The sequence below is a fragment of the Pongo abelii genome, chromosome 3 (genome assembly GCF_028885655.2).
Source record: "Pongo abelii isolate AG06213 chromosome 3, NHGRI_mPonAbe1-v2.0_pri, whole genome shotgun sequence".
In the NCBI taxonomy this organism is placed as follows: Eukaryota; Metazoa; Chordata; class Mammalia; order Primates; family Hominidae; genus Pongo; species Pongo abelii.
The window spans coordinates 26,089,408-26,112,099 of NC_071988.2; the positions used below are offsets into that span (position 1 = coordinate 26,089,408).

Consider the following 22,692-nt stretch of genomic DNA (forward strand, 5'->3'; position numbering starts at 1 on the left):
CAGTTTATTGTGATTTCTGTTCTTTAGATTTGCTGAGGAGTGCTTTACTTCCAATTATGTGGTCAATTTTAGAATAAGTGCAGTGTGGTGCTGAGAAGAATTTATGTTCTGTTGATTAGGGGTGGAGAGTTCTGTAGATGTCTATTAGGTCCACTTGGTGCAGAGCTGAGTTCAAGTCCTGGGTATCCTTGTTAACCTTCTGTCTTGTTGATCTGTCTGATATTGACAGCGGGGTGTTAAAGTCTCCCCTTATTATTGTGTGGGAGTCTAAGTCTCTTTGTAGCTCTCTAAGGACTTGCTTTATGAATCTGGGTGCTCCTGTATTGGGTGCATGTATATTTAGGATAGTTAGCACTTCTTGTTGAATTGATCCCTTTACCATTATGTAACAGCCTTGTTTCTTTTGATTTTTCTTGGTTTAAACTCTGTTTTATCAGAAACTAGGATTGCAACCCCTGCTTTTTTTTGCTTTCCATTTGCTTGGTGGATCTTCCTCCATCCCTTTATTTTGAGCCTATGTGAGTCTTTGCACGTGATGTGGGTCTCCTGAATACAGCACACTGATGGGTCTTGACTCTTTATCCAATTTGCCAGTCTGTGTCTTTTAATTAGGGCATTTAGTCCTTTTATATTTAAGGTTAATATTGTTATGTGTGATTTGATCTTTTCATTATGATGTTTGCTGGTTATTTTGTGCTTTAATTAATGCAGTTTCTTCCTAGCCTTGATGGTCTTTACCATTTGGCATGATTTTGCAGTGGCTGGTACCGGTTTTTTCTTTCCATGTTTAGTGCTTCCTTCAGGAGCTCTTGTAAGGCAGGCCTGGTGGTGACAGAATCTCTCAGCATTTGCTTGTCTGTAAAGGATTTTATTTCTCCTTCAGTTATGAAGCTTAGTTTGGCTGGATATGAAATTCTGGGTTCAAAGTTCTTTTCTTTAAGAATGTTGAATATTGACCTCCACTCTGTTGTGGCTTGTAGGGTTTCTGCCAAGAGATTCGCTGTTAGTCTGATGGGCTTCCCTTTGTGGGTAACCCGACCTTTCTCTCTGGCTGCCTTAACATTTTTTTCATTTCAACCTTGGTGAATCTGACAGTTATGTGCCTTGGGGTTGCTCTTCTCGAGGAGTATCTTTGTGGTGCTGTGATCCTTTGGAGGAGTAGGGGCGCTCTGGTTTTTAGAATTTTCAGCTTTTCTGCTCTGGTTTCTCCCCATCTTTGTGGTTTTATCTACTTTTGGTCTTTGATGTTGGTGACCTACAGATGGGGTTTTGGTGTAGATAACCTTTTTGTTGATGTTGATGCTATTCCTTTCCGTTTGTTAGTTTTCCTTCTAACAGTCAGGTGCCGGTCTGTTGGAGTTTCCTGGAGTTCCATTCCAGACCCTGTTTGCCTGGGTATCACCAGCGGAGGCTGCAGAACAGCAAATACTGCAGAACAGCAAATATTGCCTCTGGAAGCTTCATCCCACAGGAGCAGCCGCCTATATGAGGTGTCTATTGGCCCCTACTGGGTGATGTCTCCCAGTTAGGCTACACAGGGTTCAGGGACCCACTTGAGGAGGCAGTCTGTCCATTCTCAGAGCTCAAATGCTATGCTGGGAGAACCACTGCTCTCTGCAGAGCTGTCAGACAGGGACATTTAAGTCTGCAGAAGTTGTCTGCTGCCTTTTGTTCAGCTATGCCCTGCCCACAGAGGTGGAGTCTACAGGCAGTAGGCCTTGTTGAGCTGTGGTGGCTCCGCCCAGTTCCAGCTGCCAGGCTGCTTTGTTTACCTATTCAAGCCTCAGCAATGGCAGACACCCCTCCCCAAGCCAGGCTGCCACCTTGCAGTTCGATCTCAGACTGCTGTGCTAGCAGTGAGCAAGGCTTCGTGGGTGTGGGACCGCTGAACCAGGCACAGGAGAGAATCTCCTTGTCTGCTGGTTGCTAAGACCTTGGGGAAAGCGCAGTATTTGGGCAGGAGTGTTCCAATTTTCCAGGTAGTCTGGCACAGCTTCCCTTGGCTAGGAAAGGGAAATCCCCTGACCCCTTGCACTTCTCAGGTGATGCGATGCCCTGCCCTGCTTCAGCTCGCCCTCCATTGGCTGCACGCGTTGTCCAACCAGTCCCAAAGAGATGAACCAGGTACCTATTGGAAATGCAGAAATCATCTGTCTTCTGCATTTATCACGCTGGGAGCTGCGGACTGGAGCTGTTCCTATTCGGCCATCTTGGGAGTCTTTTTTTTTTCTTTTTAGTGGCAAGAGATGGAGACTCAAATTACCTCAAGTAATGAGAAGTTCATTGTAAAGATGCTTGATCACCAATGATTTGATTGATTGCAAGTTGCAAAAGTCAGACTCACCTGCTTTCTTTATTTACATATAATCAAAAATTTATGCTGTAATCCCAGCAGTTTGAGAGGTCTAGGCAGGTGGATCACTTGAGGTCAGGAGTTTGAGACCAGCCTGGCCAACATGATGAAACCCTGTCCTACTAAAAATACAAAAATTAGCTGGGTGTGGTGCACACCTGTAATTCCAGCTACTCGAGAGGCTGAGGCACGAGGATTATTTCAACCTGGGATGCATAGGTTGCAGTGAGCCGAGATCATAACACTGCACTCCAGCCTGGGTGACAGAGTGAGACTCTGTCTCAAAAAACAAAAAAAAATATTTTTCCTGTGAGACAAGACAGACATTATTCTAGGCTTTGGGGATAGAGCATTGAACAAAATAGATATTCTTCCCTGACGGAGTTAACGCTCTTTTAGAGAGACAGTGAGCAAGTTTGCATGTATGTGTGTGTGTAGCTACATATACGCTCACACAACTGCTGGTACAGGTTATTTATGTGAAAAAATAAAGCAGGGTAACAGTATAGTTAGTGAGCAGATGGAACAAGGGCTACTATAGATAATGTGGTCAAGGAAGAAGTCCCCCAAGAAGAGGTTTTTGGTTATAGATCTGAGTGGCGCTAGAGGGTGAGCCAGGGGACAATCTGGGTGAAGTATATTCCAGGTTTAGGGACCAGCCAGGCCAAGGCTTACAGCTGGCACAACCTTAAAGTGTTTAGGAAACTGTTGGAAGGCTCATGTAGCTAGAAAGTAGTAAGGAATGGGGAGAGTGGTGGGAGACAAATTGATCAAGGAGACAGACAGGGACAGATCTCATAGGACCTGGTAGGGCCAATAAGGAATTTGAGATTTATTATATGGATAATGTAAGTATATTGCAAGTATAACTCCATTTAGGAGTTTTGAGCAAAGTAGTGATGTGATTTATCTTTCAAAATGATTATTGTAATTACTGTGTGAATATTAGACTCTTGAGGGGAAGGGGTCAGGAGTAGAAGTAGAAGACCTGTTGAGGCTTCGTGTGAACTGGTGAGAGGTGATGGTAATCTGGTGAGAAGGAAATGGCTGGAAAGTCTGATTTCATGATATATTTTGAAGAAATAGCTGGCAGGATTTGCTGTGGAATTGAATTCAGGATACTAGTTGGGGACAGGGACAGGAATAAAAGTTCATTCCTAGGTTTTATGTGGCATTGAAATTTCTTGGGAATAGGAGTAATTAGGAAAAAACCCAGAAATCTGAACAGTCTCAGGGGGGAGGTTGTTAATAATGGGGGAAAACATTGAAAAATACTGGTTGAGATCATGATGCAAAGAGTGAAGGACTGAGTGCTGTGAGGTCAAGAAGTAGAGGAGGACCCTGGAGAGAAGGCTGGGAAGAAATGGCCGGTGAGATAGGAGGAGAGCCAGGAGAATGTGGGGACCTAGATGCTTAGTGAAGAAAGCATTTTAAGAAAAAGCAGTGTCACATGTTCAGAAATCTGAATAAGATGACAACACAGACTTGACAATTGGATTGGCAAAGTCGAAGTTAAGGTTATTGATCTTAACAGAGACAGATTCACTGTAGGGGTAGAAGTAAAAGTCTAATTGGAATGGATTAAACAGGAAGTAAAAACAATAAATATTGTTGACTTTAAAAAGGAAGAGTCAAGAAATGGGACTCTGATACATGAAGGGAGATAATGTGAATAATTTTTTTAAAATGAGATTTTTATCATATATACATATACACACATATATACATATATATTTAAATCATATATATTTAAATCATAAAAATATATATATATGGAATGACCCAGTTAAGAAATAATTGATACAGGAGAAGATCAAACTATCTTAATTTAAAAACTATCCCTGTTTAATAGGAGAGTGCTGGTGTGTAGTCAGGGGCTTAATCCACCCTGGCCCAGGTCCTGTCTTTCTCTGTTTCTTTCTGGATTTTGGTGTTATTTTCTCCTCTTGTGTTTCCTAGAGGCTAGTTCTGTGGCTGGTGGCAGTTGCAGGCTTATGTTTTCCTAGGATCATGGCCATAGAGAACTAGGAGTCTTCCCTGCCTGTTCTAGTTAGAGAAATGCCAGAAAGTAACTGGCTTAGGTCTTGTGGCCAAATCTAGATCTGTTGCTGTGACCTCCAGAATGGGGTCCTGTGATTACTTCTTTCCCCATCTGCCTACCCCAGGTGATTTGGAGTTTTGTCTCCGAAGAAGGAAGAGAGAGAAGGAGTAACCTAGCAGCCAGCCAGCCATTACAGATTAATGACCAAGAATCACTAGACTTTGAGAAGAGCAGGTAGAAGAAAACTTTGAAAGGAGCAGGGTTGAGTGGGTGGTGTCTGGCAGCATGGGTCATGTGATGTAAAATATAGCTACTCTTTCAGAACATCTCTAAGTTCCTGAAACTTGCAGTTCAAAACTTTTGGACCATAAATGGATTTTCTCAAAGGCCTTTTTTGGTCCCACTCTGAATTTTACGGTAATTGAGTGTATCACTTCCTAAATAGAGACATTTTATTAAATCCCATTTTGGTATTTTAATGAAATGAGCTAATATAACTCTCACCACTGGAAACTTTCAAAATCTTCCTGGCTATTACACGTTTTTACTACTGCCTGGTACTCTTTACTTTGAAACCCTAGGTAAGTTTACCTAGACTCTTCAAACATGTCTGTATTGTTAAAGATGAGACATAGGTATTTTTAAAAGCATCATTGGAGGAGGAGAAAAGTGAATTTGAGGCAGCAAAAAGTAGGCGCTGTCTGTGCTGAGTTAGTTTGGAAACCTTGAGAAAGAGATGCTTTCTGAATACTGGTAAATTTGAGGAGTAGATGATTCTTCATGACCTAACCACTCTCAAAAGAGAAATAGTATTTGTCACACTTCAGTAATATCTAAGAATACCAACTACTGTTATACTTTATAATGAAGCTTAAGAATGTGGAAGGTTTTTGCAGTGCCATGTCTTCATACTGTACTAGAGCTCTTGTCTTTTGGGTTACTGGTGAATTTTTGCCAAATGAGGCCTTCTCAAGAGGAAAAGGAACAACTATAAAATTTAGAGAGTATATTTAAGTGAGAATATTTAAATATACTAATTTAAAGCAAATATAATTAAAACATATAAAGGCATCCAGATAATTATCTAGGAGGGCATGCCTTTATGGAATTACAAAGAGTTTTATTAAATTTTAAGTAGTTATTGGTAAAAATTTGCTGTTATCAAATATAGGAAAAGCAGTACTTTTATATGACTTCACCTGCTGTAAGAAATGGTGGTTTTATGGTTTATTGTGCTGTCTTCATTTTCTATATTTGTTAATGAAGATTTGGTAGTATGTTTTTGAAAATTCGTTTGATGTTATTATGAACATTTTCTATTTTTCTTTTTTATTTTATTTTTATAGAGATGGGGGTCTCACTGTGTTGACTAGACTGGTCTGGAACTTCTGGCCTCAAGCGATCCTCCCATCTTGGCCTCCCAAAGTACCAGGATTACAGGCGTGAGCCACTGGGCCCAGCCCCACTTTTCTTTAAATTAATAGAATGCAAGGATCATAATTATCTAAAATGGCAAATGGGTTCAGTATTTAGTGTAGACTAAAGGCATGTATAAATTACAAATAGGTCTTATATTTGTCTTATAGAATATAAGAATTTGCTTATTTTGAAAGTAAATTGTTTAGGCAGGGTTTAGAGATCATTTATAGTTTGTCAACACTTCCGTTAAAACAAATAATCATTACTTCCTAGATAATAAAGATTTTGATTGCTTATCACATCAAATATAAGAAAGGGCAATTAATAATTTAAAAAGGACTCTGAATTTAATTATTTGTTAATAACTTGTTGGTTTGTCTCCAACACTGTTAGACCAGAGTAAGTAGAATACTTTCTTCCTTATTGGCATAGCTGGGAGCCTGGAAAAAAAAAAAAGGAAAAAGTTAAAACCAGATCGTGCCTCTGGATCTGGGAAATCAATCAGTTGCCAGAGAACAAAGAATTACCAAGGAATATAAATGGGAATTATTCAGTAGGCAATTAGAAAAAGAAAAATAATCTGAAATAGGTTGAGGGAAGATTATTGTAAATTCTAGCCCATAAAAGTTGAGAAATGGAAAAGTTTAAGTGTTTTAGTAATTTAAACTAAGGTAATCACTGTGTTTCTAAAAAGACTACTAAAATTTCAGATTATTTCCAAATGCAAACAGAGTCAAGAAAGGAATCAGTTTTCCTTTAAAGGCTAGTTTTCGAAAGGTATCATAAGTATTTTTATAGTGCTTTATTAATTTTTTGCTAGATAAACATCTTAAATCCATATTAGAAGCTTTTTCAATATTGTGGGTTGACGAGATTACATATTAGAAGCTTTACTTCTAATATTGTGGATAAGGAGCCCTTCCTTACTTTCTGGCACGAAAAGATGTTTGAACTAAATGAGTATCCAGCAACAAGTAAAGTTAGGGATTCTGAGGCTTCTTAAATACGAATACCTACAGAAACCCCAAAGTACAGCTATTCTTTCCCAGATAGACAAAATCCAAAAGTGAGTTAAGAACACAGAGCTTGACTGCCTGTATTCAAGTCTCTACATAACACTTACTAGATTTGTGACATCGGACAGGACAAACAACTTGATCTCTCTGTCCCTAACTTTCCCTATTTGTGAAATCTCACTAATAAGTACCCATCCCCCACCTTAGAGGGTTGTGCTGAGGATTAAATGAGTCAACAAGTATATAGAGTTTAGAACAGTATTTGATAGCTAATAAAGCCTAATGTTTGCTGTTATTAATATTGTTAAAAGGCTACCATACTTTCTTGGAGAAAATCACAAGCTACAAAGTAATGGAGAAGCTCGCAATTAGTAGAATTCTCTACCTGCATAATTGAAGAAGAACCAAAAGATTTCTTTTTTAAATTTTAATTTCTTAATTGAAAGTGATTTCAAATTTAGAGAAAAGTTGCAGGACCAGAGCAAATAACTCCCATATACACTGTGTCTAGATACCCTCCCCTCCCCTTCCAGTGCCACCATTTGCCCTAATAATGGCCTTTTATAGCCAAAGGATGCAGGGTGATGCATTGTACCCGGTTGTCCTATCTCTCTAGTCGTCTTCAGTGTGGAAAAATTCCATAATACTGCCTGGACTTTTACAACGTTGGCCAGTAATCTTCAAAAACATCACTTTTGTAGTAAATAACTAAATTAGGATTTGTTTGATATTTTTACATTGTTAGATCCAGGTTATGCATTTTGGGCTGGAGTATCACAGGAGTGATTCTTTTTATTATATCATTTTGGGTGGCACTTGGTATCATTTGCCTTATTACCAATGGTGTTATCTTTGTCATTTGATGAATATAGTGTCTGCTGTGTTTCCATAACTATAAAGGTATTTCCCCCACACCGAACAAATGTGTAATTAATACTTTTTTTTTTTTTTTTGGTGGAGAGATACTTGAAGACTATTTAAAATCACATTCCTCATTTCACTTTTTAGTTCTAGCATCTATAAATGTTTTTTGCCTGACTTAATTATTGCTCACATGGTTGCTAAATGGTAACTTTTTGAATTCCATCATTCCTTCTACTTATTAGTTGGCGTTCTACTATAAGGAAGAGATTTAAACAGAGTGTATATCAACATCTTGTCCGTGAAGATGCTGGGAGATAACAAAGACATATTTTGAAACTAGGAATTGGAGAAAGACTGATTCTCAAAAACTTATGAATGCTTTGAAGATTGATCTTCTGCATTTATTCACTTATATCCTATTTTATTCAGTCAGTTTTGAGTTTGTTACTATTATGATTTTGATGCTCAAATTGTCCCAAATTTAGTTAATGGGAGGCCTTTCTAACTGGCTTCTATATCTTTTTATGTCCTTTCTAACTGGCTTCTATATTCTTTAAAATATCCTTTTCTAACTGGCTTCTATATCCTTCTGTATCCTTTTTTAAGGATTAAGGATATTCTTTATTCTTTTATATATCCTTCTATATCCATCATTTTTTGAGCTTTTCCCTACTTATTGGCACAAAAAGGTATCCAGGCTCATTGTGTTATTTCTTAACCTCAATCCTGGAAACAGCCATTTCTCCAAGGAACCCTGGTTATTTTTAGCTGAATTGCTATTTAGAAACCAAGATTTGAGCACTAGGTATGTTCATTGCTACTGAGATATTGTTGTTCCCAGACCTCAGTGGACAGAGTTAAGAAACATGCACGCACCTTATATTTCTTTTTTTTTATACTGAAAATCATGAATTCACACTGATACCTGATAAACTCCAATTTCAGTCCCACACTTTGGGTTAATTCTAGCTTAACTCCTTTTTCTATTTGTACTTCCCTTCACTGACAGTGAAAACTTGGCTCTGTTATCTTACTATGTTTACTTAGTTGCTCAGTCCCTCTGTACGTAGCCAGGGTCCTGACCTCACGGGCTGCTACCTCTTTCAGGGGCCTGCCTTATGTGGGCCTCGGCCTTCACAAGGCTGCCACCCTGTTGTCCGCATTATAGAGATACTAGCTACTGTTAACCTGTCTCATCCCCATGTGGGACCAGATTACTTCTGGGCAATTGAAAGACACTGAAATGAATTTGAAAATTGAAAAAAAACTTGGGAGAAAAATTGGAATGAACACTATCCAGTAGCTTGGTGTAAATGAATCAATCTTTGTGAGTTTATTTTGATTACTGAAGCACATTATTCACATTTTGCCTTTCTCATGATTCTCTGGCTGTTGACAAAGGTCCCCTATGAATGGGGAGGCTATTTAGAAATTTAATCCTTTAACCATTGTGTCAGTACTACAATTAAACTTTTCCTAAAAGTTATTTTCGCCACTAATAATATTAGTTAAACCACTGCTATGTATACCAGCTGAAGCCCAAGTTGGAAAATGTTATATACCAGGTAAATGTAGCTTAATAATATTTGTGAATTATTAGATTTTTAAATGCTAAATGCACTAGGAAAAATCATATGTAATTGAAGATCAAGCAAATTTCTGAGTACAGTTGCCTTGAAAATATTTCTACCATTGGAATTGGCTAATTTTTCTATTATTGAAGAAACCAAGGTTTACAAGTTTTGAATGTATTGTGTCTTCTTACCTGGAAGTTGTTTGGCATCTAGCAGTGAAATCTCAATTTTTAGCTGGCCTTCGATATAATAAAGAAGGTATTTATTAACTAGGCTTTTGTATTCATTTTTTGTTTAACTCCCTCTAAAAGTTAACACATTTATTACATCATGCTTTCTGGTAGTCTTGGTAATAATTCCTTGACTCTGATGTTTTATTTATTTAATCCAGTGCCCAAAGTAATTACTGTGCAGTCAGTAAATATTTGCTGGATGAAGGAATTCCAAGTTGCCTACAGAAAATCCTTTGAAGAAACTTTCAAATTCTAAGAGAAAAAAGTGTTAATAGCAGAAAATTAAAGCAAACAGTTGTAAAGCTATAATTGAAAAGCTATAATTGAAATGTTTCTTTATTGTTATACTTTGGAAAATAGCACCCTCTTCATTTTGTGAAGCTTAGTCACACTTTTGGAAGTTTGTTGTTTTATCTAGAAATGATTCTAAAAAGAATCAATGAAAGTGACATTTTCCTTGGCAGTCTTGGATAACAGAATCATTTTGTCATCCATTCACTCGTCCAATAAGTACTAATTGAGTTCCAACTATGTACCTGCCATTCCATGTTTGTTAAGTGCCTGCTATATTTTTGGTGTTGTATAACATGTTGGGAATATAGAACGAATAAGAAACACTGTCTGCAGAACAGCCATATGATTTTGAGACCCACTATGTCTCCAATTTTTTTATTTTTTTGGAGATGGAGTCTCACTCACTCTGTTGCCCAGGCTGGAGTGCAGTAGTGCGATCTCGGCTCACTGCAACCTTTGCGTCCCAGGCTCAAATGATTCTCCTGCTTCAGCCTGGTGAGTAGCTGGGATTACAGGTGCGTGCCACCACACCTGGCTAATTTTGTTTTGTATTTTTAGTAGAGATGGGGTTTCGCCATGTTGGCCAGGCTGGTCTCCAACTCCTGGCCTCAGGTGATCTGCCTGCCTCTGGCTCCCAAAGTGCTGGGATTACAGGCGTGAGCCACTTGCACCCAGCCTTCAATTTCTAATTTTAAGATATATCTTTGTTATTTCTCACCATCTTCATTGAACTAGGTATTGATATTACACTTAGTTTCATTGATAATAAGATTGGAGTTTCTAATAGGAAAGGTAACAAAGCCTTCCCTCAGTGTCCCCTGTACCACTGTTGGGAACAAAGCACCTTAGTAATTTTTAAGTTCTGAATGTTCAAACATTTGCCAGCATTTACCTAGTGTCTCTAAAAATTACATGTCATTCTTGCATAATTAAAGAAAAGGAGCTCATGAGCAAAAGTGTATATTTCTCTTTGGTACAATTACTAATATCTGAACTCAAGTTCAGGGTGTGGCTTTAGGTATCCAAATATAGCATATTGCAGGAATTTACTCCATGTTACAAAGACATGCCCTGCTGACCACTGTGCAAATGAGGAGCTCACATTCTGGCACTGTTCTAAACATAAGCCTGTCTTGACTGTGCTGAGCAGCTGAGCATCTAAAGTCTCGTTCAGAAGTGACCCCAGGAAGTCTATAAAATCAGCTGAGTTAGGATGAAATGTGAAAGGCCTGAAACTTATTCAACTTTTAGATTTGAAATGTTATTATTTTCTTTCTTTTATATTAGTTTAAAAATTCTTATTTTTAAATCCCTGCAATATTGAACCTTAGGTTAATTCAGTTTTCCTGTGATAAATTATGTGTATCAGTGTAAAGAGAAACTGAGATTTTTGTAAGTTGTTACACTCAATTGAAATTGGATTTAAAAGTAGTCAATACTGGTGTACACCTGTGTTGTTTCAGAATATGGTATTTTATATAAACGTTCCAATAACACAAATATTTTTCAAACTGCTAATAAGTTTTTAGCTTCTATCAACATTTCATATAGCCAACTTTAAATATAGTTACTTTTATTAATAATGTTTAGTCTTTCTTCTTCCTGACCCCCTTGCCAAACCTTTGGGTAGATATAAAGATGTTTTCATGCTTTAAGAGAAGGCAGTATATGTTTGTAACACATACTGTTTGTAGCAGTCTGTACTGTTTTTAACTCTACTCTCCTGTCTCAGGATATCAGAAGTTGATTTCCCTAAAATACATTAATTTTCCCAAAGAAACTTTTATGCCAGTTGCTTTTCTTTAATTAAAAAAATTCTTAACAAGCCAGTTGCTTTCTTAACATTAAGAATGACGTTACGAATGTTTTTAAAATCATAAATTTAGGACATAGCAGTTTTTAAAAAGTAGTATGAAAGCTATTAAAAAATGAAAAGCAGAATACATGTAATGTGTATGTTTGTTATATCCAAGGTCTGCCACAGCTGATGGTGAATTTGGCTGTATCTTGAGGTTTGAGGTTTCCTCAGAACGCAGGAGATGGTTAAGAGTTGGCCTTTGAACTCAGTGGGCGTAGTTCTAAATCCTGTTTCCACTACTTACTTGTGTGTGAATTTGAGCAAGTGGCTTAAACTCTGAGCTTCAGCTTCCTACTCTATAAACCAAGGATTATAATATTACATCTGATATCTACTTCATAGGGTTTTTGAGTTTTATGAGATGATTCATGTAAAGCATGTAGCACAGTTTCTGGAAATTGCCAACTGCTCACAAAATGTTTGGTACTACTGTTATTAACATGTCTCTACATACACAAAAATGCTTTATTATTAGAAGTTAGGTTTTCCCCCACAGTATTTAGGTGATTTCACAGATCATCTTTAAAGATATTTTGGATAGTATATACTTATATTAAATATGACAAATGAAAATTTATATGGTAGTACTTCACTAGGCTGTTTTGTATTTTTAGGCTTGTAACTTAATATAGGCATATGGCTAAGTGCTTTGGGTGCGTTGGTTTTGTAAGATTGCCTTTTACAGATGAAAGGAACAAGTAAATACATATATTTTAATCTTTTAAAGTTTATCTTTTATACTGATTTGTTTATATCAGGTTTGCTTAAAGCAAGGCGCACAAATTCTCTTCTGATACCACTGTCAACCACACAATTTTAAATTGCTACCTCCACTATGTTATAAGCCTCTTTGGTTCTGTTCTGGAGCCAAGGATTCACCAGTGCTGCTTTCAAGTGAGATTTCAGGCAGACAGTATTATTTATCTTTCACACAATTATGGGATAGCAAATTGATAATTAAAAACAAAACAAAACAGGTTCTTTTATTTAAGGAAGACTAAAAGTCAGTTATACATTCAGCTAATACTTAAATGGCAACTTGATGTGTTTTCTACAGTCCTTGTCTTAGAGCAGCTTGCAATATAGCAGGAACATAAGATGTAAGCAAACAGTTACAAAGTAAGGCAGCCCATATGATGTGCCATTTGGTAGAAATAGTTAAGCAGTATAGAAATTCATGGGAGGAAGAGATTGCTTTCAGCTAGAGTATTTCATTCACTTAAACCTAGTTGTACAACTGGGATGTACCTATGCATGACTCATGTCTTTTTTGGAAGGCTGCTTCAGCCAGTTGCTTTTCTTCTCTATTGGTGGCTATTTTCACCCCTTACAATCTCTTCATCCTCCCTGTGATTAGGACCCCACTGCTGTCAAAAAGCTTTCTGCTCTTAGGCACGGTTTTCATCCCTTTTTAAGTGCTGATCCAAAATAGTGACATGGTGGTGGGACCGAAAGTAGCAAGTAGATGAGGAGAAGAAAGGGAAACTGTTTGGGTGCAGAATCAGGAACCTCCTTCTCTGTTGTAGAAATTGCCCTTTTGATAGCAGCATGGGTGAGGAGTAATGAAAAGGAGAACCCTCTGTTCCTGTGAAAATCCACAAATGTATAGTCCTGCTCTTCCCCATATTCTACCTCCCCATACTCTCTCATCTCCTGGAATTTCGGTTCCATACACCATCCTGTCCCCACTCTCCCTTCCCGCACCATCGCCTTTGTTCCAGAGCCGTGCTGTAGTTCTGAATCTCCTGGCTGTTTAAATCTTGCCTTTCGAGCTGTTAGAGCCCCTCTTCCAAGTTGTAGGAATCACCTCCATGATGAAGAACTGACATAGCTCCATTGAGCTTTTCTGTTACTCCCTCCAGGCCTTTAGTAGGCCCCAATGTATACTTGATGTCTCTAGGAGAATCCTGAGTCCATTAATGTAATTGCCTGTGGCAGATTGCTCATATATGATGTTTAACTTTGGCATTACTGTTAGTACTATATGTCTGAAAGGTTTGTTTCTATGAGAAAATTTGTTTCAAGTTTTAAACAGTGAGCTGTTCTAAATCAGCCATCTATATTAGTAGTGGACTTACAGTCAGAAGGTTAGAGTTCAATTCTAGCTCTCTCAGTTATTCTGTGTGACCATGTGTGTGATCACTTGGCCTCTCTTGGCCTAGGTTGTTTGTATAGAATGTAGAGATAATAGATATCTTTCAAAGATAGTTGTTGGGGGTTAAATGAGAATGTATGTAAAAATGTATAGTAAAATATAAAGCCCCATAGTCCCAAAGGAATGTGGCAGTTTTTTGTGTGTTAATCATGACTGTGTTAGGTAAAATAACAAGTTCCTGCCCTCTCAGAACTCATCATCCAGAGTATAAGGTGAACATGGACAATTACATTATGGTATATGATAAATCCTATGGCAGATATAAGTATAGGTGACCAAGGAGCACAAAGAAGAGCAGCTCTAATCTGGAAATGAGTGGATAGAGAAAACTTGATGAAGGAGGAAGTTTCTTATCTGAGTCTTAAAGAAGAGCGAGCCTGGCAAAGAAGGAAGAAAGGAAAAACATTCCACATTGAAGGAGAGGCAGTGGGGCCTGGGGGAACATTGTACAGAAAGCTGCAAGTATAGCTGCAAGTATGACTAGACCATAAACTATCTGTGGTACCTAATCTGATTATTAGGTCCACTTAGCTTATTTTGAAGAGGCGGTGTTCCTGCACAATGTTTAACAACTCTAGAAACAGGTTTGGTCTGAAACTTGGTTTGACCATTTACGAATCTTTTATACCTAATTAAGAACCTTGCCTCCATACACTTTTAGATTCAATATGATGATAAAAGTATCTACTTAAAAGGCTTACTACAATGATCATTTGAAATAATGTTTGCAAATCTCCTGGTATTTAATGAACACTTAATAAATGTTAGCAGTTTTCATGGCTATCCTGAAAGTTCTTAGGGCCATTCTTTCCCTCTCAGTATTCTGTAATCTACTGTTCTAGGCTAACACTTTAGCAATGTTTTATTAATAAATACCAACTCTTGTTTATTATAATAGAATCATAGAAAGAGTTTAAATGAAATTTTTCTTAGGAGTGGGGGACGGAGTCTCACTCTGTCTCCCAGGCTGGGGTACAGTAGCGTAGTCTTGGCTCACTGCAGCCTCTGTCTCCTGGGTTCAAGAGATTCTCCTGCCTCAGCCTCCGGAATAGCTGGGATTACAGGCATGTACCACCATGCCTGGCTAATTTTTGTATTTATAGTAGAGACAGGGTTTTGCCATGTTGGCCAGGCTGATCTCTAACTCTTGGCCTCAGGTGATCCACCCACTATCGTCTCCCAAAGTGCTAGGATTATAGACATGAGCCACCACACACAGCCCAGTTTAAATGAATTTTAAAGGTGGTCTAGATCAATTTTATTATCTTGCATGTTAAGATGCAAGGACTGTTCAACACACAAATCAATAAATGTGCTACCTCACATCAATAGAATCAAGGTCAAAAACCATATGATCTTTTCAATAGATGCTAAAAAGCATTTAATAAATTCAGCATCCCTTCATGATAAAAACCTTCAACAAATTGGGTATATAAGGAGCATACCTCAACACAATAAAGGCCATATATGACAAGCCCAAAAGCTGTGTGTTTTGTGCCGAATGGGGAGAAATTGAAAGCCTTTCCACTAAGATCTGAAACAAGACAAGGATGCCCACTTTCACCACTTTTATTCAGCGTAATACAAGAAATACTAGCCAGAATAATTAAGCAAAAGAAATAAATAAAAGGCATTCAAATTGAAAGGGAAGAAGTCAAATTATCCTTGGTTGAAGAGGACATGATCTTATATTTAGAAAAACCTTGACTTCACCAGAAAACTCTTAGAACTGATAAATGAATTTAGTAAAGTTACAGGATACAAAATCAACCTACAAAAGTCAGTAGCATCTCTATATATTAGCAGAGATCACTCTGAAAAAGAAATCAAGAAAGCAATCTTCTTTACAATAGGTACCAAAAAATATACCTAGAAACGAATTTAACCAAGGAAGTGAAAAATCTCTTCAAAGAAAATTATAAAACACTGATTAAAGAAATTGAAGAGGATTCACAAAAAGGAAAGATATGCTTATGGATTGGAAGAATTCATCTTGTTAAAATTTCGTTACTACCTAAAGTGATCTACAGATTTAATACAATCCCTATCAAAATACCAATTATATCCTTCACAGAAATAGAAAAAAAAATCCTAAAATTTGTATGGAACCACAAAAGACCATGAATATCTATAGCAATCTTGAGCAAAAAGAACACAGCTGGAGGCATCACACTACCTGAATTCAAATAATATTACAAAGCTATAATAACCAAAACATCATGGTACTGGCATAAAAACAGACACATGTACCAATGAAACAGAATAGAGAACCCAGAAATAAATCCATACACTTTCAACCAACTCATTTTCAACAAAAGCACCCAAAATGTGCATTGGGGAAAGAATGGTCTCTTTAATAAATGGTGCTAGGAAAACTGGATATCTCTATGCAGAAGAATGAATCTAGATATCTACCATATGCAAAAATCAACTCAAAATTGATTAAAGACTTAAATGTAAGATCTGAAACTATTAGAAAACATTGAGGAAAGGCTTCAGGACATTAGTCTGGACAAGAAGCTTTTTGGGTTAAGACCTCAAAATACAAATGGGATTGTATCAAGCTAAAAAGCTTCTGCATGGCAAAGGAAACAATGAACAAAGTGAAGAGACAACCTATGGGATGGGAGAAAATTTGCAAACTATCCTTCTGACAAAGAGATTAATAACCAGAATATATAAGGAACTCAAACAGCTCAATAGCAGAAAAACAAATAATCTGAGTAAAAAATGGGCAAAAGACCTGAGTAGGCGTAAAGACAAACCAATGGCCCACAGGTATACGAAAAGATGTTCATTCAGCATCACTAATCATCAGGGAAATGCAAATCCAAACTACAATGAGATATCATCACAGCCCAGTTTGAATGGCTGTTATCAAAAAGACAAAAAATTACAAATGCTGTCGAAGATGTGGAGAAAGGGGAACTCATATACTATTTGTGGGAATGTAAAGTAGTACAGTTATTAAGGAAAACAGTATGGAGGTTTCTCAAAAAAACTAAAAATAGAGCTAGCATATGATTCAGCAGTTTCACTGCTGAATATATGTCTAAAAGAAAGGAAATCATTGTTCCAAATGATACCTGCACTCTGATGTTTACTGCAGCACTATTCACAGTAGGCAAGATGTGGAATCAACCTAAGTGTCCATCATCAGGTGGATGGATAAAGAAAATGTGGTATGTATACACAATGGAATATTATTCAGCCATAAAAAAGAATAAAATCTCGTTATTTACAGCAAAATGGAACTGAAGATCATTATGTTAAGCAAAATAAACGAGGCACAGAAGACAAATATCACATGTTCTTACTCAGATGTAGGAGCTAAAAAAGTGGATTTTATGGAAGTAGAGAGTAGAATGGTGGTTACCAGAGGCTGGGAAGCGAAGAGGGGAATGAAGAGAAGTTAGTTAATGGGTACAAAAATGCAGTTAGGTAGAAGGAATGAGTTCTAGTATTTGATACTAAAGTAGGGAAATTAAAGTTAACAGTAATTTATTGTGTATTTCCAAATAGCTGGAAGATAATTATAATGGTTCCAACATGGAGAAAAGATAAATGTTTGAGGTGATGGATATCTCAGTTATCCTGATTTGATCATCACACATTGTATACGTGTATCAAAATACCATATGTACTCCCAAAATATGTATAACATCAATTTAAAAAAAAAGAATCTGAGCTGTAGTTAAATAATGTGGCTATGATATTATCCTGAATCAGTGGCACAGCTGGGAGTAAAATCAGGTCTGTTTCCATTCCAGAGTTCTTTTCATTAGTCTTAGAATAAATTGCCAAAAATCGCTTTGAGACACTGACCTGTAGCACTGGCCTCAATTTCAAGCAGAAACAATATAAGTTAACATTTTAGAAGCTGGCATTTCTGTAGCTCTGCAGATTGGGAAAGATACCTTTAAAAGGAATGGTGTATCTCTCTCTGCTTGCCCTCTGATGGAAGTGCTGTTTAGCAACAGCATGTATAAAAGACCAGTGAGAGGCAGGTAATAAGGAACCAGATAATTCTTAAATGAGTAATTCTTTTACCATCAAGAATTTCTTATGTAACGAAAAATCACTTGTACCCCAAAAGCTATTGAAATTTAGAAAATGTTAAAAAAGAATTTCTTATACATACAAATCCCTGTTTCTGTTTGTCTCACCATTAAAATGTAAAATTAGATTTTCATAAGACTTGTTAATTAAACATGTTCTACTTCATTCAACAGCATCCAACAAATAATTTGTTGAGTGCCTTTATACCAAATGCTAGGGTTAGAGTGATGAGCAGAAGACTTATACTTACTGAAATAAACAGTTGTTGAAGTAATAATCATACAAATAAGTAGTTATAGTTATTTAAATGCTGTGCATAAAAGCTACTAAGGGATTAATAATCAGGGGCCGGGTGTGGTGGCTCATACCTGTAATCTCAGCACTTTGAGAGGCCGAGGAGTTCAAGAGATCAGCCTATGCAACATAACAAGACCCTACCTCTACAAAAAAAGGAAAAAAAAAGGTTATATAGTAATGTTCAGAAAGGTTCACTTGAAGAATTAAAGTTTTAGCTGAGATGAAGGTTTAATGAAACAAAAAGGTGGAGGGATAGCAGAAAGGAGCTTATACTCAGCAAACAGCACGTACAGAGGCCCTGAAGAAGGACATAGTATGATCTGTCCTAAGAAATGAAAGACAATTAGAGTATTTGGAACAGAGAAAGCTAAAAAAAAAAATGCAAGTCCTGGTCATGAGAAGAGAAGTGAAGGTGTTTACTGAGTATCACCAAGGAAACCACAGCAAAAGGAGAAGTGAATCTCCCCCTAGAATAAACAGTTCTGTTAGAATATTGTTTTAAAGATTCGTTGTCAAGACCACTGCAATTTTCAATTTGCTAAGTAGAGTATTACTAAGGCTTGGGCAGTTTTAATATGTTCTTTTTCATTTGATTTTTCTTCCTTTCTATACTGACTTATTGGAAATTGTGGGATGACTTTGATGTGCTGAAGTGTTTAGATCAGGAATTTTCACTGTTGAACAGTCATAGAAAGAGAGAATCTTACCTTGTTTTCTTGGCTGGGGATTTTGTGTGGGTGTGTGAGGTGCAGCTGCACCATGAGTTTTTTGGCAGTCAGGACAGGGCAATTCTCAATGCAGTTCATCTTGAATAGGAAGAAACTTAAGAGTAAAAAGTCTACTTTGAATGCACTAAATTCAGTGGAAAACACCGAGGGCCTGAACCTTCGGCTGACATCCTGTTACTTGGTTAAATGGATACAGCAGCCTCAGGCCCATGTCCAGGTTTTATGGTAGGAACACATGAAGGGGAGAACAGTCAAGGTTTTGTTTCAGTATAAAACTATCAGTTACCACATCTAGTTTTAAATGTTTTTGGTTTTTGTTTGTGGTTTATTTAAGCTTTTTCGCTAAAGAACACTTAATTAAAAAGGCAGATTCATGGAAACCTAGCTTTGCTTGCAAGTTTGAATTCACATTTTTATGTAGCTTATCAGAAAGATTTTTTCAGATTTATTTATATACAGATGGATTCCCAGATCTGCTTTTATTGCTCACGTTTTCTTCACTCTCCCTTGATCTCTTCTGTAGTCTATAAGCATAAACCCTCAAATGAAATGCAGACAGTATAGAACTATTCATTTTTAAGCACACTTACATCCTTGCCTTTGCATAAACTCATCATTACTCTTCATAAGCAGAAACGTCTGAACTGCGTCCAGTGCTTAACTGCTTGTTTATATCTTTACTGTTATTTAGTATTACTACTTTCAGAGTAGTATAAAGTTTTGTTCTGTGGACAGTTTGCCTGAGTTCAAATCCAGTCCTGCTGCTTACTTTGTTGGTTCCATTAGCTTTTTAGTTTTTAACTTCCAAAATAAAGATAATTATGTTAGAACCTCGTAAGTTTTTTTTAAGACTTAAGAAAATGCATACAAAGGACTTAATTTAAAATAAATATCCAGGAGAAGAGATGCTAGTTATTTTATTCTTGATTTAGGCCCAGTCTTCTACAATCTATTAATAGCTGTCTTTTCTGGTTGATGTCATTTAGTCTAAAGATCATCTGTATGTTGATGACTTCCTACCAATACCTCTGTTCCTAACCTACTTTTTCCTAAGCTCCAGACTTGCGGATCTGACTGCTACTCTATTATCTACACTTAAATGTCAAATGCATACTTCAGACATAACGTGTCTTAAAACAACTTTTGATCTCTGTCACTGGCCCCTGCTCATTTCCCCAATCTTTTCCTCCCCATTCTTTTCTATCTCAGTTAATGGTAGCACCCTCTGTACTTTTGGCTTTTGTTTAGCTACTAGCCCCTGTCCATTTCATCAGCACATCTTAATAGCATTATCCCCAGAATATATCCTGAATCTGACTCCTTGTTGTCATCTTATCTACTACTATCATAGTCTAAGACGATAACCCTTTCCTGTCTAGGCAGTTATGTAAGGAATGGTCTTCTTATTTCTCCGTATTTCACGATAAGACTGGACCATTTTTAGTCTTATCGTGAACAATCTATTCTCCACATTGAAGAACAATATTCTAAAAAAAGATTATTCCCCTTCTTTTTATGGAAATTAGAAAACTATCCAGAGTTCTTGAAAGCCTTTCAAGACCTAGCTCCTCTCTGACTTTCTGCCAGTCTCTCAAACACTGCTAGTTCATTCCATCTGAAGGCTTTTTTTTGCTAGCCTTTTCTCTCTTTGGGATATTTTTTACCCATATCTTCACAATGTGGCTCCTTGCAGTTTTTAGGTCTCAGATGTCAGCTCCTTAGAGAGGCTTACCCTGACATCTTTCCTGCTTTTCTTAAGTTAATCACTATCTGAAATTTCCCTTCCTCTTCTTCCTTCTTTCATAAAGTGCCCCTCCCCAAACCCAAAGGAATTTAAGTTCCATACAAGGACTTTATCAGTTTTATTCACTGCCATATGCCCAGTGCTTAGAATGAAATCTGGTATTCAGAATGTTTTCGGTATTACAGTACTATATGGGTGGATGGCTAGATGAAAGAATGAACAAGTATGTATCTGGTAATTTTTCTACAAGCAGAAAAATAATAGATTATTTCATTCTTACAAACTTTGTATAGGTGTTTATTTTAGAATTAATCATGCTAATCTTTGTCCTAATTGCTTTTACTATCACCTCTGTTTTTGATTGTAAGGCTTTCTTCTTCTCATAGAGTGCTAGATACAGTTTTAGTACTTAATGTTGATTAAATTGAAAATGCAATCTAACATCTTTATATATTCTCTGAAATTATAGAATATGTATTTCTTAAAGCAGGTGTGTTTAAAATGCGCATTCCCATTTTATCTCCTGCAGTTCATAATTGGACCCTTGAAGACACTCTTCAGTGGTTGATAGAGTTTGTTGAACTACCCCAATATGAGAAGAATTTTAGAGACAACAATGTCAAAGGAACGACACTTCCCAGGTGAGTCTTTGTTATGCAAATGTATTTTCCACTCAGGGAGAATTATATGCTAGATGTCATTTTCCCATACTGAATCTACAAGTTACTTCCGTGGCTGAGGGCACAAAGGAAATATAAATATATCCATTCTTTAATCTTTCTAAATTATGCATTTTCAAGTTTTAATCAATTTTTCTTGTCTAAATAATCAGGCTCTTGGAAAAATTATTTCCAAGGAACATGATTTTGAGTTTCAGAAGATGGGTCAACTATATCATTTGTAAATAACATCAAGGGTCAACTTTTGACCAATCTAAGAAAAACTTTTTTATTTGATACTGATTCATTTTTATGAACACATCTACTTGAATAGATTAATGTGCATCTCTTTCTTGTGACATTTTAAATGACAATAACCATCGAATTATGGTGTCTATACGTTATACCTGAATTTTAAAAATGAAATTAATAAAAAATAGCAGCCATTTTAAAATGTATGCTACATAGAAGTACTTTATATTATTTCTTTTAACCCTCATGATTAAAATGAGGTATATATTGTCCTTCCCATTTTACAGGTTGAAAAAACCAAGTCAGAGACAAGTTAAACATTTCGCCCAAGGCAGCATTTAAACCCAGATAGATTTGATAGCAAAGTCCAGGTTGCCAATTTATCCCTTAGATGTCTGACTCCAGTTGTTTTCTAAATTTTATTTTCTAAATTATATCTAAATTGTATCATTTGCAAATACCAAATGATATAATTTAGAAATTTTAATTTCTAATTAATTTAATTAACTTAGTAATCTTGAAAGATTTAAATGTCAAAATTTGCAATGATTCTACCAGAATTTTTTACCCTTACAAGATTGCTTCTTAAGTTTTATTTTTCCCTGGGTGATTTCCTACATCCAAAAAGACTCTAATCAGTTATTACAATCTAATCATATGTAATGAAATATATACATTGTGTCCCTAATCAACTTCCTTATATGCCCTATTTAGATAAGTATCCTTTGTTGCTTTGAGGTTTGTATTTTGGATCAAGTTGAAAGTTTTCAAATCTCTCTTAAATGTATTCTGAACATCAACATTAGTATTTCTGATTTTATTATACACATGACTAGAATGATGAAATTATAGGGATAAGAGTCAATTTGATAAGTACTTACTGAATATCTTTTATGTTCATGGTACAATTAGATGCTCGAAAGAAGACAAAAATCAAATAAAATATAGTTATTTTAATTAAAACAAGTTCTTAAAACAGAGTGGAACATTAAAATGAGATTAGAATTTATTTATTTATATATGTTGCCCTGGGTATGAGGAACAATAGGAATTTTCTTGTTGCCTTTTGAGAAACTTCTTTATATAACAACAACATGAAATAAAATAGGCTAATCTGTGTTTTGACAGAGTGTTATAGCTACTCAT

General features: G+C 36.5%; 1 protein-coding gene across 3 annotated transcripts in view; it reads left to right on the forward strand.

The window, feature by feature from the left end:
* STIM2 (stromal interaction molecule 2) overlaps positions 1-22,692 on the forward strand; it is a 163,278-nt gene that overhangs the window by 109,738 nt on the left and 30,848 nt on the right. For all 3 annotated transcript variants that reach the window (XM_054553805.2, XM_054553804.2, XM_024246345.3), the window contains exon 4: positions 21,165-21,276. In XM_054553805.2, coding sequence (XP_054409780.1) covers positions 21,165-21,276 — 112 coding nt within the window. The remainder of the gene's footprint in view (positions 1-21,164; positions 21,277-22,692) is intronic.